Source organism: Ochlerotatus camptorhynchus, unplaced genomic scaffold (genome assembly GCF_037179485.1).
Source record: "Ochlerotatus camptorhynchus isolate MF236.1 unplaced genomic scaffold, CSIRO-AGI_Acam_v1.1 ptg000329l, whole genome shotgun sequence".
NCBI classification, from domain to species: domain Eukaryota; kingdom Metazoa; phylum Arthropoda; class Insecta; order Diptera; family Culicidae; genus Ochlerotatus; species Ochlerotatus camptorhynchus.
This window is the reverse complement of record NW_027040817.1, coordinates 2,765,277-2,782,375: the sequence shown is the minus strand read 5'-3', so window position 1 is coordinate 2,782,375 and position 17,099 is coordinate 2,765,277. Positions and strand designations below refer to the sequence as shown.

At 38.7% G+C, this 17,099-nt stretch overlaps 1 protein-coding gene across 1 annotated transcript in view; it reads left to right on the top strand.

Moving 5' to 3' along the window:
• Positions 1–12,869, top strand: part of tei (teiresias) — a 282,830-nt gene extending 269,961 nt beyond the window's left edge. The window contains exon 10 of the mRNA XM_065230249.1: positions 4,643–12,869. Coding sequence (XP_065086321.1) covers positions 4,643–5,137 — 495 coding nt within the window. The 3' untranslated portion in view covers positions 5,138–12,869. The remainder of the gene's footprint in view (positions 1–4,642) is intronic.
• The last annotated feature ends 4,230 nt before the right edge of the window (positions 12,870–17,099 follow it).

The following is a 17,099-nucleotide window of genomic DNA, read 5'->3' as shown; positions in this document are numbered from 1 at the left end:
TTCGACAACACTGATTCAGTCTTACAACAAGGCGAAATCAGTAGAGTAGTGGTTACCGTTTCCGCTTTCCAATTAGAAGGTCGTGAGTTCAATCCCAAGCTCAACCCTTTTTTATTTGTGTAGAACATAATTTATTTAAATAGTATTCATCGATCACATGACTCACGGTAATGAATGCATTGATCTAGTTTAAAATATAACCGAGCATCCTTTCTTTCGACTTGGAGATGTGAAGAGGCAACATTGGTCTCATTTAAAACAACGATGAATGAATTAATCATTCTCACTGGGCCTTGAAGGAGCTAGAGTTGCAATCGGGAGTGCTGATAGGTATTTACTTTCATACAAGCTTTTATAGATTATTGAATTGCCCATATGATGAATTCTAGGATAGCTCAGATGACAAGGCAAGCGGCTGGTGATCGAAAGGTACATGGTTCGATTCCCATACAATGGCATGTTATTATAAGTATTTAATAAATTTTCTAATATCTGTGTGGTGCGAGCCCACGTCAGAAATATTGAAATACAATACACTTAAGAAAAACACACCACACACCCTTCCCTTGTCCCTGTCCCCTGTCCTCTTATTTTCGGGTTAACTTTCCCACAGTTGAAAAATCGTTTATTAAATGTATAATAATGTCTCAATTAAACGTTACTTCACATGATAATCAAGCGTATACAGAGCATCACTGTTTTAAGGAAGCAGTGATGTCTAATAAACGCTGAATAATCAACAAAAATTATATCGTATAAACTCTGTTACAACTCAATATAAGTCGAATAAAAGCTTCTCGACATACCTTATACAACACCAGTAGTTCAATGTTGTGGTTGAATAAATTCTCCAGATTTGTGTGAACAAAGCCTGAACAGAAGTTATTATTAAAAATAGTACAAGTACTATTAAGCATGCAGTTGAATAAAATGGCCAAGAAGTCGTTTCTTCAATAGACGATTGTTTGTTGGGTAGTTGTTACCTTCTGAAAGCAAAATTGACAAATTTTATATGTCATACACACACTTTACCACCTCTTCTTGCTTCTTACAAACAAAAATTATTAGTATAGTATCCCATAGTTTCATAATTACGAAAACTAGCATTTAAGCTGTAATGAGCAATTGCAAGCCTATTTTGAAGTATGATGGAGAAAACTAGTAGCTAGAGCAACATGTGAAAAGGGCCTATGTACCAAATGTAAACAATGACTTTAAACGTTGATTTCTGGTGGATATAGACACATTCTGGCAAACCGACATGATCTGAGAGATAATGTGCTCCGTTAGATGATATAGTTAGTTTAAATGCATTGTTTACGTTTAGCTTGTATACTTTTTCAGATGTTTCTTGATAACGTTCTGGTGTACAGTAAGGAAAAAGTACCCAAATTAATCTCACTTTCACACAACATCTGGCTTCCGTGGGGCTTGGTAAAATTAATTTAATTAATAAAACTAAATTTTAAGTAATTACCTAACGATCAATCGAATGCAATAATGGAGCACGAACGAAGGCGATGGAGCACACAATAGTGACAGCATCGACGGCAGGCTGGTTGCTATGACTTTCATCCACAAATAAATTAAATGTTCTCTACAACATTACGGTTGAGTACTTTTAACTGAAAATTGTTTTTTTTTTTCTTCTTCTTTGAATCGCAGCGAGTTTTATTTAAATGAAATATACTGAAACATAGTTCGATATAATGAGAGAGAGAGAAGGATTAGTATTTTCCATTTAATTCCACTACTTTATTTGCTTATCCTTGACAGATACGCGTATTTCGTCTACAATGTGCAGACTTCTTCAGTGTCAGTGTCTTGTACTAATACTCGTATTAGTCGAGTATTAGTACAAGACACTGAAGAAGTCTGCACATTGTAGACGAAATACGCGTATCTGTCAAGGATAAGCAAATACAATAGTGGAATTAAATAGAAAATACATATCCTTCTCTCTCTCATTATACAGGTATTCCACTAAGACGCCCACATTCATCAGGATTCATAGTTCGATATATTTTTCGTTATTTCTTTTTTTTTTCCTTTGGTTTGTTTTTTTCGTCGATCTTGTTTTCCGTGCTGAGCACCAATGCTACCGACGTGCCAGGAAGGCAGCTCCCACATCTTGACCCTACCTATCGACCTATCAACTCATGAACCGGGGACCAACGGCTTTACTTCCCATCCGAAGGAAGGCGTGATCAGAGATGTTATGCCTCAGAACATCCCGGCGGCGCCGACTGGGATTGAACCCAGGCCTGCTGGGGTGAGAGGTAATCACGCTTACCACTACACCACCGGCGCCGTTATTTCGTTATTTCTTACAATTTACAAAAATACATCTTTCAAACCAACGTTCGAATGAAACCCTTTGTTTGTACAAACGTCTACTACATGCGCAACTACCCTACTATCTCAAGGGGTACATCTATCCTCACACAGATGTCGCTACAGTAGTAATCACAAGTGTCTCTTTCTGTTGTGTACTGTTTTGTATTGTACATATTTGACAAATAAAATTATAGTTCGTATGCCTCCGCCATGGCAGGACGGCCAATCCAACGGTCGTGTTTTACTTTATATAGTTCTCCGTAAACACAACGTAAATAGGGTCCAGCCCGTGCGCGATCACCCTTGACCATTTAATTCGAATCATCGAAATCGCTTTTTCGAATGATAGCTACAATCGGATGATGGTTGTTTTGTAATCAATTGATGCTCTTCTCGAATCCAGGATGAAAATTGGTACGAGAAGCGGACGGACTTCAGGTGAAATACGTAATGCTCTCTGTAGAATGATTGTCATCCTAAATTGAAATGCATATGGTATTGGTTTAGCCTCATAACGCAAATCATTCAAAACGATGATGTCAATAATGTCATCGAACGTCATTTGCTGATATGAGCTGACCAACGAGGTGGACACATAGTCGTCGATATCAGAGGTGGCTTAACATTGGTAAAGCTTCGAAAGCAAAGATTGTCTATTTCGCTACCAACAAACGATTTTTGTAACCATGATGGAATGGCTGTCCATGGCTATTCAATATGGAATGAAAACAATCGAATTAAAAATCTAGTTTAACGCATTCCCTAATAAAAATAGCCATAAAAGAAAGTTTAACGACGTGTTCGGGGTATCATCCAAACCAATTGTGGGAAAGTTCACGCATCTGGGATACAGTTCATTTATTGTATTTGTTTATTAGGGTTTGCAAGTCACCCTATTCTTAAATGGTTGTCCTTTGAGCGCTGTATGTTTTGCAGCCAATTTTCAAATAAATATCATCCTTTATCTGGATGACAGTATATGGATGCTCATCAGCTGATGACAAATTTAACCATAAGGCAATCATTTGAAATTTGAAAGCATATTGTGAAAGGGCTCGAGCAACGCAATAATTATTAGAAGTATTTCGGATGTTTTCGTTCAGTGTAGTACATTCAGACTATAGTTGCTCGGGAAAAAATCCGATTCCATTTCAATGAATAAAAAAATCATGAAATGGAAAAACTTGCCATTTCATGAAATCATAACAATTATTCATGATGGAAATTCATGATTTCATAATGCAGTGGAATCATGACCACTACAAGCGTTTGCGATTGCCTTCCTCTGTACTTCAGTACTGATAGTCTAGTGGTCAAAGTATGAGTTTAATGATCGTAATGTTCGTGGTTCGAATCCTGTTTGTTGCTTTATTTTATTTTTTTTACATATTCATGAATTTAGTTCATGATTTCAACTCGGATGTTTCATAATTTCTGGCCAAAATTAGTTTTTTTAACAATAACTTCAAATTTTGGGGGTATTAGAACAATTTCAAATGTTGTATCATGGTGGACTCGACTAGACTAACAACCTAAAATAGGTCACTTGAAAAATTAATTATTTTTCTTATATTTGTAACAGTGTAATAATCAATATGTAACTTGATGAAAATACGTTTGTTATAATTGAATTTCACGTCTTTCATGCTTGAGTTTTATGTCAGAAGTGACGCTCGTAATTGCCGATGCCGGTGAGTATGAGTTACATACTCTAATGAGTAGTTTTCTAGGGTGGTGCTTGTTAAGCACTCTAATGGAAGGAATACAGTTGTTTAAATTTTATTTCGCTTATTCTCTGTTCCCAACGCTTAGAATATGCATCCTCTAGCATGGTACACATAATATAAAAAGAAAATGGCTCCAAACTCAATGTCCGGAGTATAAGTAAGGAACATCCGTGAATCGGTGCTATAAGGAAAAATGCTCAGCAAATAAATATCACACATTTTTCCTCAGAACCGCCCTTATTTCATCAAGAATACTGTTAGTTTTATGCTTATCACAATCATCTCTGTGAGCACGAGAAATGTTTTCTCGCAACTTGCTCGGAAAGCACCTAACCCGGAGTGAACAAATGTGTCTGTATGTAGATGGAAAAAGCAACTTCACCATACTCCAAACACTACTGTATGTGCATACCTGCACGTGACCGCACTACAGAAAAGATGCTCGTAGAATAGTCGTACCCAAGGCCAACAAACGGGGTCCACATGCACAGTGCTGCAAAAGCACACACATCACAAATATTATCCATGGTTTAATATTTGCTTTTGCCCTCTTTCATTCTTTTTCTCATTAAACACAGGATCTGCCGACACCATTCTGCAAGGAGGCACGTCTAACCTACGTGCACATGCACGAGAAAGTTCCTCGTACGTTCTATTTCATCGTATCATCGCCAGGTGGCGTTGCAGAAGCGATCTTCAGCGTGAACTTTACGCTCAAGCACAAGACCACCGGTTCGTCGCTGCTGTCCTCGTCGTCGTCCTCGTCCTCATCCTCGGGCCCATTCGGATCGTCATCCCTCGCGTCGGCAGCGTCGGCGTCCGCTTCCGGCGGCGGTCTCAGCAACGGTGGCTCCGGCTATAAAATCAACACCAACACCATCAACAACCTGCCCGGCAACAGTCTCGAAGAGGACGAGGAGCTGATGGAACCGGAAGAGATTCATTTTCCCATCTTTGGCTCGGGCGCCAACTGCCCGCTATCCGTCTGTAAGCATCACTCTACTCTTTATCGTTGTTACTCCGTACTCCTAGCATTGTTGACGTGTTTTAGATATGTTTTATTAAAGTATTAATTAAAGCGTAATTACACGAACGCCCAGAAACCGGGAAAAGTGACGGAAACTGAGTGAACGAGAGAGTCCTTAGCGCGACTCCGGTGACATGGAAATTGTCCCGTTGAAACGAATGCGAGTCAAGAGTGCTTGTCTATGTCCGTGTATGTGTGTGTGTGTGTGTGTGTGCGTGTGCGAATGAACGGAGTTGAGTGTATTCGTGGGTGACACCCACTTCAAAAGTCCTAAACTTATCCTCTCTTGTACCCTCCATCCAGGTGGGGGTGTTCGGTTTTAACACATCCCTGACTTAGCTATTAAATTTCTCATCTGTAAGCAGGAAAAGCTTTTGACAGGTGGATTATCATTATTCACTTCCCCACAAATCAGCAGGAAAACACGATCCACTAAGCCCGAACACCTCTAACCGTGTCGTTCCTCTAATATTAAATACTCGCTCAAAAACCACACTCCAAAGCCAACCACACTTTGCTGTCACTCGAATCCCGCCAAATGAAGAATTAATATCCACGCGAAGCAGCAAACCGTAAAGGCGTAATTACATCACCACACAATAAATTTCGCTTGCCACCCTTGAAATTCCCCACCATGGAAGACATTCCAGACCTCCTCCACACCCACACATCCTCGTTCCCGCATCTATTTAACTGCATGTGGTAAATCTTATTTTAATTAGTCGTCAGTCAGTCAGCGTGCATTCAAAAGCTCTTCTGCTGGTTCTCGGATGCAGTTGCTTCGCTGATGTCGCCGTTGCCGTCGTCGTAAGAGCTACTTGGGTGCAATTTGTTCGTTTGCTAATCACATTTCCCTACGCGAGGATTGTTGGTTGGTATTCAAAGCACTATGCCACCGATGGGGACTATTCCAGACCCGCTCCGCTCCCTGCTCACGGTACTGGTAATTGCTGGTAATTTCGAATCAAATCCAATCATGTCTGCTGCCGTGTGGTTATTATGCAATGAGATCACCACCCCCCTCCCACCTCAAGTAATTATCGGTTGGCGCGGTGGAAATGTTTCAGTTGTGTAGATATAAATTTATGACAACGGTGAACATAGTTATGGAGAGCAGCCAGTGATTAGATAACTCCCTTACAATGAGTAAAACTAACGAAATACAAAAACACTTTAAGTTCAAAGTTTAAACATATTTCCGTAGCGTAGTTGACACACTAGAGTTTGTCTCAGCCGAACACCGGAAGTTCATAGCCAATTGGAAATTTTGGAAATGTGACGTTAGGTTGAGAGTAGCAACTGAAACATTGTAATCCAACTGTCCGGATATTTTGTTTGACCCGGATACGAACATGTTGTCGATACCGACTGTTGCGGGAAGGTAGATAGAGGATAAATTTTCTCCAAAGTTTCAGTGATGGTCGTCTGGCGACAGAATTATATGATCCGATGCCGGCGAGCTAAGCGTAGGAATTTTCATTGAATCACTTCAATAGCTATACCCAGACTCTATTGTATCGACACCACACAACTACAACGGATTCCAACATAGATCAGACTAATGCACTATACAGAGGTATTAAGCTGAAAGGAGTATCACGGAATTCGTCTGAAAATTTAAATTGCTTTGTTTCAATTTATGATCGAAACGTTACATCGGAATATTAAATCATACCTAGATCCCTGACCAGATGGATGATTGTTAAAGATGATCTTCAGTGTTCGATTTCTGCCATATGAAATGGTACTGCATTTGGCCAAACATAACTCCAAGAGAGTTAGTTTTCAGTATATCAGTAATCATGTCGATTCATGATTTCTGTAAAAATTCCATTTTAGGAGCAGTAATGCGACCTAAGCCAAAATAATGAAAAATTCCGTTAGAATTACATTGGTTTGAAATTTGATTTCGATTTCTACCAGCTGCAATATAAACATAGGTAGCTCCATTTACTTGCTGAACATTGTTGGCACCGGGTAGAGATGAAGAATTTTAAATGGAATTTTGGCTGGATGATGGACTATTTTTATCATCCGCAAGCATTTCAATTTGATTGCTCAATTGAATTTCATCAGAAAGGGGATCAAGTGATTGCCATTTTCTTTTGTGCTAAGGTGCCATGGAGGCAGAACCAAGTTTCTGTAAATCGCATTCCAAGCAGATTACTATAAGAATCCGAACGATCGAAGAGGAATGTTCCAAGTCGATGGCCAAGCAGGATTCCCTCGGGTAGGCTCCAAACAAGGATCGATAAGGAATAAGAGTCAAACAAGGTAAAAATGTTATAGATAATATTGAGCACTGAAAAGTGCTGTTTAAATTTGCTTCAGGTAGGAGTAACACTTCCTTCAACAAAAAGCAAAAAAATCCGGACGGCAAGAGAGCACACTATTCAGATGCTTGATTTTTATGGATAAATATCAACAAGCAAACAACAGCGCATGCAAATAAAAGCTGTGATTTCTTTGCTCCAAATATCAAGCTTATAAAGTTCGTCAGCTACAATTATCACCAAACTATGGTGAGTTTGAGTTTCATGATTTTTGCTTTACTTTCGAATAATGGATAATTTTAATCATGATCGTAGCATTTATGGCCACGTGGCCATCTGAGAGTTCAAGGGGTTGATTTGCCTACAGCTTTCGTTAGATGTTGTTGATTTCCGGGTTTCTTCTCCAAAACGCTGCGGACCGAATTGTTCTATCTTGATGGCTCCCCGATCATTGTGCGGCCGATTCTAGGTTGACAAGCCGTTGGAAATTTACGATTCGAGTCAGGAATATTCCCAAGTAACATTACAAGTTTAAATGAGGTTTTAAAGCATGCTACAAGTCTTAATCATGGTCTACAGAGCCCTCATAAAACCAAAATTGTTATTGGTATTTGTTATTGAGGTCAGCTCGGGTTCCGAGGGTTATCGCTGCTATCAAAAGGAAGATTCGGGTGAATCCAGTGCGTTCAATAAGGAAAATGGTAAAGGAACACGGGATCAGTGAGTTCACGGCACGGAAGATCGTAAAGGAAGATTACGGGGCGAAGTCGAGGGCACGGAAAAAAAACTTACATGATTACCAACCGCATCCGGGAGCTACGGGTCGAACGATGCAAGAAAATCTTGAACTTCCTAAAGCGATAAAATCCGGTAATCCTATTCACCGACGAAAGCATGTTTACCGTCGATCCCGTATCAAATTCCAGAACCGACCGGTATATTAGTTCTCTACCGGTAAAATACGTGGCCGATGAGCACAAAAACGTGTATCTGACCAAGCATCCTGCTAGCGTTATGGTGTTTGGATTGGTGGCTTCCAGAAGGCGACAAGGTCAACACGGAGGTCTAGATTGGGCTTTTAACAAAGTATGTTCTTCCGTGGATCAAAGAACAGTACAGTCCGAAGCCAAATGTTGTATTGCAACAAGATGGGGCTCCGTGCAACACCTCGAACCGCACTCAGAAGTGGTTGCAGGAACATCTTCCGATGAGCTGCCATCCAGCCCCAATCTTAATCCACTGGATTACTCAATATGGTGTGTAATGAAGGCCAAGGCCTGTTCTAAACACCACCCGAGTACAGCAAGCCTCAGACAAACATTGACCCGTACCTGGAGAGAAATGGATCCAAACTACAATATAAGAACCTGCCGTGTATTCCAGAAGCGTGTGGAGGCCGTAATTGCAGCAAGTGGAAACTCGATCGATGATTAACATAGTTTAAGACTCTGAGAAACATCCCCCCTTTGAATAAATAAAAAAAAAACTCGAAAACGAAATTTTTGAGATTTTTTTTAGTTTTGACATTGCTCAATGGTGCAAACATTATCACGCATACGGTAGAGTAACTTATAAACTCTCAAAAGAGATCGATTATAGTTCCATTTTGTACCCATTAAGAACTTGCAAAGAGGTTGAGCCTGAATTGCGTTATATCTCGTTCACATTACAGCTTATTTCACGTAATATAGATTGTCTTGCAATGAACACTCATACACAGGATTTCCAGTGAAAACTAGATGTATGAGTGCTCATTGCAAGACAGCTTTTCTCACGTGATATACGCTATAGTGTGAACGGGGTATTAAGGTGTTTACTATAATATATTTTGTGGATGCATTTTCCTGATACAACGTTCTATTCGTGATCATGAAAAAAATCAAATTTGCTTCTTTCTATGATTATTAAATTGCTAACAAAACCAAAGGCAAGTTTTCCTCTTTACATTCTGCAAGGATCATTTTAGCATTTTATTGGCTTAGTTCCCAGCACCAAATCTTTAACACTTAGAGTAATTTGTATGAGAAAATGCAGCCCTACTTCCTCATTTAGCTGACCGATCGTTACCACATGCTCCATTATTCACTCACATTTAACATCTATCATTTCCCTCATACTCCTCTGTGGTTCATTCAACCTTCGCCCCAACAAACAAACAACAAAGCGAGCCATCGGAAAAAAGTAGTTATCAATAAGTATATACGCAAGCTGAATACAGGAATGGAAACAAAGCTAACCAATAACATCAGTCAGAATTACATATTGCAATTCGAGATTATTTTTTAGGGAATGGTAAGTTGCGACAGCAACGCAAAAAAGCAAACAAACACTTACACACAAAGTTGAAAGGAACACAAAACCAAGCAAGGTAAGCTATTGCAACAATTATGAAAAGTGTAAAATATATACAAAATTTATTGAAGAAAAAGGAAGCAACATGTGCTTGTTATATGAACCACAAGGTAAGATCACAACTGATAAACCAAAACTATTTAATATTTAGCCTGTAAGTGATAACCAAAACACTACACATTAAAGGTGGCATAAAGACAACTTTTGAAGGAAAAAAAAAATAAACAAAGGAAAACTGTGAATACTAATTGTTGATAGTTTATTTTTCTCCTGTGTTAAATAGTTAAGATCAAATTGATGCATAAGAAGATAACAGAGGAAGTAAAACGCTACACTGGATGGCGAAAGGATTGTTTTAAAATTGTTGTGTAATTAAGCAAACGGATAAACAAAAAAAAACAGAACTGCGGGAATATCCCAGCTGGAAAAATTAGGGAACTAGGGCAGAGTGTAAGTAATTGGACGTTCTTTCTGACTATGCCAACTTCCTTTTCCTCGACGAAAAAACTCCATCGTTTGAGTTCTGTGCTCTTTATCCCCCTTTCGCCCAATCAATATACTTTACCCACTCACTCACTCTCTTTTGAACGAGAAGAACAACAACTTGTATCTTGTGCCAAATTTCTCTGAAGAAGATGAAGACAAACGAACATCTTCTACTACTACTACACACACTTACTCACTCACTCATACTTTCTACCACTTACATTCACTGCACAACAAAGAAAACGGACTCGGTAGTTGCTCCACTCGGTTATGGTAAGAAAATTATTTTGCATAATCCTCGCATTCTCCCCCGGATGAATTGGGTGGATCTCATGATGAGAGAGAATGAGGAGGGGAGCGGGTGGAATTTTGGCTTCCCTCGTTTATAACACACAGTGGCACCTTACTGCTCTCGCATCCAATTTCAGATATGATAAATTATTTCACTCCTTCTTCGATGCGATGGGGACGCCAACGGATGGCTCCGAAGACGACGATGACGACGACGACGGCGACGACGGTTGGTTTTGCTCCCAAGGTCCGGATGGAGCCTTTCCGATCGATGATGGTTGGTCGTAGCAACCAACCTAGGAACGATATCACAAATTCTATCACATCTCTTTTGGTGGCGATGCCGCTGCAGCTACATACGGATACGTTCACTGTGACGGGAAGGTATTGGAATGGCTTCGGGAACACAATTGGAATTTGAGAGTGGGTAAATTTTGGGGGTATGGTTTGGTGAAGCTATCCAGGATCGCATTGCACTGGCTTGAATGTTTTTGAACAACTAGAAATTTCGAAAGTTTAATGGGAAGTTTATCTTACTGTTCGCTTGATCTTGTGCTCAGCAAATGATTCTCCTGGGAAATTTACTTCCGCAGTCGTTCTACTTCTTCCACTCTTTGTTTTGGCTATAACTGAACCTGACCTCAGCTAAGAAATCTTTTAGCGCTGCCACAGTTGTTAATTGGGAACATTCTAGACCAGTAGATGTTTTGTATTCGATCATTGATTTTTGACGAAAACTGATGAATTTAACAACCAGAAAAGGTTCTTTTCCACACTAAGATCGAACATGCTGCGTTTGGCATGTGGTCTAGAAGTGGGCGCCGATTTAAAAATGGTTAGCAGCGACTTTTGGGTAATTTTGTTCACTGGCGGCGCACAGTGGGACATGGCCATTTGCGACGAAACTATTGAGTGTAGCATTTTGTTTGAGTGGTGAATATTTCTGCTTAAGGGGGATATACACTCAGATAAGATTTTTTTTTTTTATGTTTTGTTAAAATTGATGAACATGCATGGAAACATTGTAGATAGAGTTATTTTAAGAAACTTTGTCCAATACGACATTTTTCTATCTCTCATGTAGACGTAATTTGTTTGTTTTAATTTTCCAATTTTTTTAATGTTCTCACACGTTTTAAGTGCTTTGAAAATGCACATTTTTGCTCCAGGAATCAAATCGCAATCTCTTTGTTTAAAGGATTTACGTCCGTTTTTATAATTTCTAAGCAACATTTTTCAACCCTCAAATAAAGTACTCAAATATAAAGATCATTCTAGAAGACATCAAAATGGTACGCTCAATAGTTTCGTACCGTTATTTTTAATGTTTTGGGAAATTGTTTGACAACAGTTTGTATCTGGCTCATCAATGGATTGTTGGTGTTCGTTGTAAATGATGGAGGATTTCGAAATGTTATCTTCTAAAACAAGTGACAAACCTTTTGTTTCAGCTGGTATCGACTCTCATGGGGTGGTAATTTGAATCTATTTTTTCACGGCAGTCGTCTCAGATAGCCTTTTCAGTGAAGACAGTGGTTGAGGGAAACTTTTGGGTTGGACATTTTCTCGACTTCCCTGGGCATAAAGTGTTATTGTACTTGCCACAAAATATACAAATGCATGCATTGTTGTTGGCATCGAAAGCTCTCAATCAATAACTGTAGAAGTACATCTAGAACACTAGCTTGAGAACAGGGAAAACGCTCGCTACAGAAGCGTAAAAAGCCTAGAAGAGGAAGACGAATGCGTATTACTCTCCATTGAATGTTTTCTATCCTGTCAGATCCGTTTTGGTAGAAAGGATTCGCCTTCCCATATTTTGGCACCAACCGAACAACTGAACAATACTAAATTTTTAGACTGGATATGTCCTTAAGGCAAGTCCACACGTCTGATCGAAGTGTTTAAGCACTTGATATTTCATATGCACAATCACATTTATTTTAAGTGTATTTCACCATGGTTCAATGTGTTCTACACGTTGATTTCTTGTCTTTCAAACTTTGAAATGTTGATAATCTTCTCTATCGATTTAAATGTATTGCACATTGAATCACACTACTGTTCAAAACTGGTGGGTTTGAAGTGTTTTGCATTTCAATGCGATGTGAAATACTTGTTCTGCAAGGAACATTGAAAACATGAGTTGTGACTTCATACTTTTCAACCAGCCTCATATATGAGACGACCGTTTGCTAGTGAGATCGAATGAAGACAACTGTATCAGCACACCCAAAACGGTCCAAGATCAATTCCCAAATCAGACCCATTAAAAAAAATCATGTGTATGCTCTGCCCTCTGGCAGCGTTGTTTATATATGTGTCGATTTAATTTTTGAGTCGGTACATTAGAAGTCGATAAAGTAGAATATTGAACTATGATGTGCAAAGTTATTGATATCATCATGTGAGGCACATAGCATCTAAGTTTTTTTTTTTTTTTTTTTTAATCTTTATTTTAGAGATTTTTAGCCTGAGGCTAGTTCATCTCTTAAGCATCTAAGTGATTCACACATGAAATGGATGTGTTTCACAATAAGTGCAAAATAAAGTGTTAGGCTCAAGGTGTGGTACTATCGGTACACTCAAGTGTATGTGTAGTGTACATAAATGCTGTCAACCAATACCGGGTACACAGCAAAAAAAAAATGTAATATCGATCAACGTAATTCAAGCTGATGTATGAAATAATGATGTAATAGCAAAAAGCAGATACAATGGATGCAATTTTGTTCGCAAAATCGATGTACATCGTACAATGTGATATTACACAACCGATGGATTGACCTGGTTACATCAGTTTCGATGTAATATTCAACAACTTTTTTTGCTGTGTAAAGAGAAGAGAGGAGATCATTAATTTGGTGGATTCTTCTGTTCTAGATGACGTCACGAATGACTCATTGGGGCTCTAGGGGTTGAGAGGGATCCCAATTAAGTTTTTAGTTGTAAGATCCATCTATTCGGACATGAGGTCAATGGTGGAGACCAGTGCATATCAATTTTAGTAAAATGTAACATTGTAAATATTTTGTTGTTCCAATCAATTGGTGTACAGTGTGTTCGGTTAATCATTAATTCGGAGTGCAATTAATCCTGTACCGTTTGACACAATTGTATTGGAAGAGAGCAGAATTAGGAGTGAGACCTAGCCCAATTACTGCACGGAGCCACGGTATGCAAATTTACCCAATCTTTCTGTGGGCAAATAACCAAAATTTTGTGTTGAGGCTTAGTCGAAGAAAAGTCCACAACAGTTAGTCTGAGATTCCTAAAAATCATTTAATTGCACAGGAAATGTGAAGACAAATCATCAATATGATATCTAGTATCCCACCAAGATCGTCCAAAGTATCGAGATAGACAATTTAATTCACGGCGAAGTAGCAAAAGTAAATTACTCGGTCTTCAAAAGGGAACATGGCGTGAAGGAATACAAGGAAAATCAATAGTTGTACCACGGTGGACGAGATGCGTTTAGACTGGTGTATGGTTGACGACAGCAACTTATGAAACGTACAGAATACAGTTAACAAATCTGCGAGTGTTAAAATGAGGAGGGCTTTAAGAAATATGTCTCCTTCGAAGAGGCCAGAGTCAAACCACCAGGCGCAGGAATATCAAAGGAGGGCTCAAGATTTTAACGGAAACTACTAAACGTGCCCTTGGCGTTTAATTGAAGATAGAGCCTCGATAGTAGAACGGTCTGTCTTAATCAGTATGACGTGCATATTAGTTTTAACCGAAGACAACATTTCAAGAAGACTGGCAACATTTCCAGAATACAATCGCCAGATACTCAGGGAAGTTCAAAGAAGTTCAGTAACAATGAGAGATTTTGATGAAATTCCGTGAGCTTAAATGAGGTTTTCAAAACAGCTGGAAAATGGTGGGAATCTTGAGGATGATCAAGGAAATTCAATTATCTTCAGGTACATGAGTTGATGGGTCGATATGTAGGATCCAGGTGTGGCAGCTGCTTCCCTGTTATCGGTAGCATTAGTTTTCAGTACGGAAAACACATCAAGGAAAAACAATTAACTTCAGTAAAATTACTGGAAGTTTAAAAAGATACTTAGAATCATAAAGGAAGTCTAGACCAAAGCAACCAAAAGCTCCGCATTCCACGATAAAATCCACTTTCAAGTTCGATAAACTTCAAATAAAGTTCCTACAGGACTTTCAGGGTGCTTTAAGAGCTGAATAAAGCTCATGACTTCCCGCTTCACAAAGTACCGATGCGTACTATTAGCAATTTAAATTAAAAAAAAAAAAGTTCCAAAAAGTACCTCTAGTCCTTCTGCCAGGCAAGGCTGCAAACATGGCGTAGAAGAGAATAAAGATTTTTTTTAATTTTCCAACAGTGTCGTTCAAGTTCCGCCGAAAGCTGCTAAGAACAAGGAGGTGGCACCCCTATCACTGACGAACCGCCGTGACAGCTCATACAAGCTACTTTCAAATTTGAGCCCAAGACGCCATATTTAAAATACGTTAAACACTACCGACATCTACTCATCCGATCACGCCATACCATGAGCAAGGACACGAACCCACGTATATTTTATATTGCCTTGGTTTGCGTCTCGCCCGCTTGAAAGTTCGAATCGCTAGTTTGACAATTCGAATTGTGGACAAACGAAATGCTTCTGTGGCATGTCGGTTCGTTCGTTCTCTACGTTATTTTTTTGTATATTGCTTTATTTTTTTTTTCCGTGTCGTGGACATTTACCACTGCGACCAGTGTTTTGATCTATTGTGGTGTATCCTCTTTTTACTATTTGCCGTGTGTTTTGATGATCAACCACTATGTAGAGTGATCTTCATCATTGATCATCGGCATTATCCCAATATGGAATTGCACTTCGAATGAAGTTTACAACTTTATTGGGTATACTGGTCCAAATTCCTTCAGGTACGATGAGTCCTTTATCAAGAAATCTGCATCGTTTATTAAATAAAGCAGTGCAATCACACAATAAATGTTCAGAGCTTTCGCTCTCCAAATAACAAAAGCGACATCTATCGTCGCTAAGCTTTCCAATGTTTTTAAAATGATATTTACTAGGACAATGTCCTGTTATTAATCCAGTGTAGGTGCTTAAATCTTTTTTGGAAAGATTGAGTAACCTTTGCGTACTCAAAACGTTGGGCTTAATGAATTGTTTAGATTGCCGGGCTGTTGAGGTATTATTCCAATTGGATTGTACCTTGCTTTTTTCCCAGTTCTTTAATTCCATTTTCAGATTAGAAGGCGATAGACCAATAAATGGTTCGGGACCAATACATTTCTGGGATGAGCCAAACTTTGCTAATTGATCAGCTTTTTCATTTCCTTCAATGCCGCAATGACCAGGAACCCAATATAGATTTACCTTGTTACGACAGGACAATTTCTGAAGTTGATTATAGCATTCCCACACTAACTTTGAAGTGTAGATCATTGATTTAAGGGCATTCAATGCTGCTTGACTGTCCGAAAAAATGCATATGTTTGCATTCCTATAATTTCTTTTTAAACATATTTCTACACATTCTAGAATCGCAAATATTTCTGCTTGGAATACTGTTGGCCATTTACCCATTGCTACAGAACAGTTAATTCCGGGACCTGTTATTCCTGCCCCTACCCTGTTATCCTGTTTTGAGCCATCCGTGTAGAATGTTATAGTCCCAGGACGAATCAACGGCCCTCCAGTCTCCCAATCATTGCGTGTTGTATTAAACACATTAAATAGATGGTTGAATTCATGAGTTTTTGCCATAAAATCTTCATTCTTTAAAATTAGTGGACTTAATTGAATATCTTTCAAGATGCTCATATGATTTTTAAGATCTCCTTCAAAGAGCTCTTTTGTTCGTCTGAGTCTGAGAGCATTCTTCATTGCATCCAGTTGAATGAATTGATGTAAAGGAAAAGATTAAGCAAAGCTTCTAAGGCTTTAGATGGAGTACTGCGCATTGCTCCAGTTATGGAGGTAGTGGCCAACCTCTGCAGTTTTTCAAGTCTTTGTTGAGCTGTTTTTTTGCACTGTTTTTGGCCACCAAACTAGTGATGCATAAATTATTCTTGGTTTTACTATAGCCGAATAAATCCAATGTAACATTTTAGGTTTGAGTCCCCATTTCTTGCCAAACGTCCTTTTACTAATCCAAAGAGCATTGGTTGCTTTTTTATTACTTGTTCTAAATGTACATTCCAATAGAGCTTGCTATCTAAAGTTACTCCTAAATATTTTACTTCCGAAGAATATTTTAATTCTGTTCCTTCCAAAGAAAGTTTTGAAAATAAGACTTTTCGTCTTTTTGTAAAGGGTACAATCTTTGTTTTTGAAGGATTTATTTTCAATCCTTCAATCTTGCACCACAGTGTAGCTACATTTAATGCCGTCTGCATTCTGCTTGATATGATTTCATCAAATTTTCCGCGGACTATTATCACTATATCATATTGTTTTATTAGTCAGTATTATATAATAAGAAGGAAAATCAATTATTTACAATATAATTAACAATTTAAGTTCAAGTGGAATTCTAAAGCTTGCACATTGATTCTATCGTTGGAATCGTTAATATATTATATGTATTTAGCGAACAGTTTCATTATTT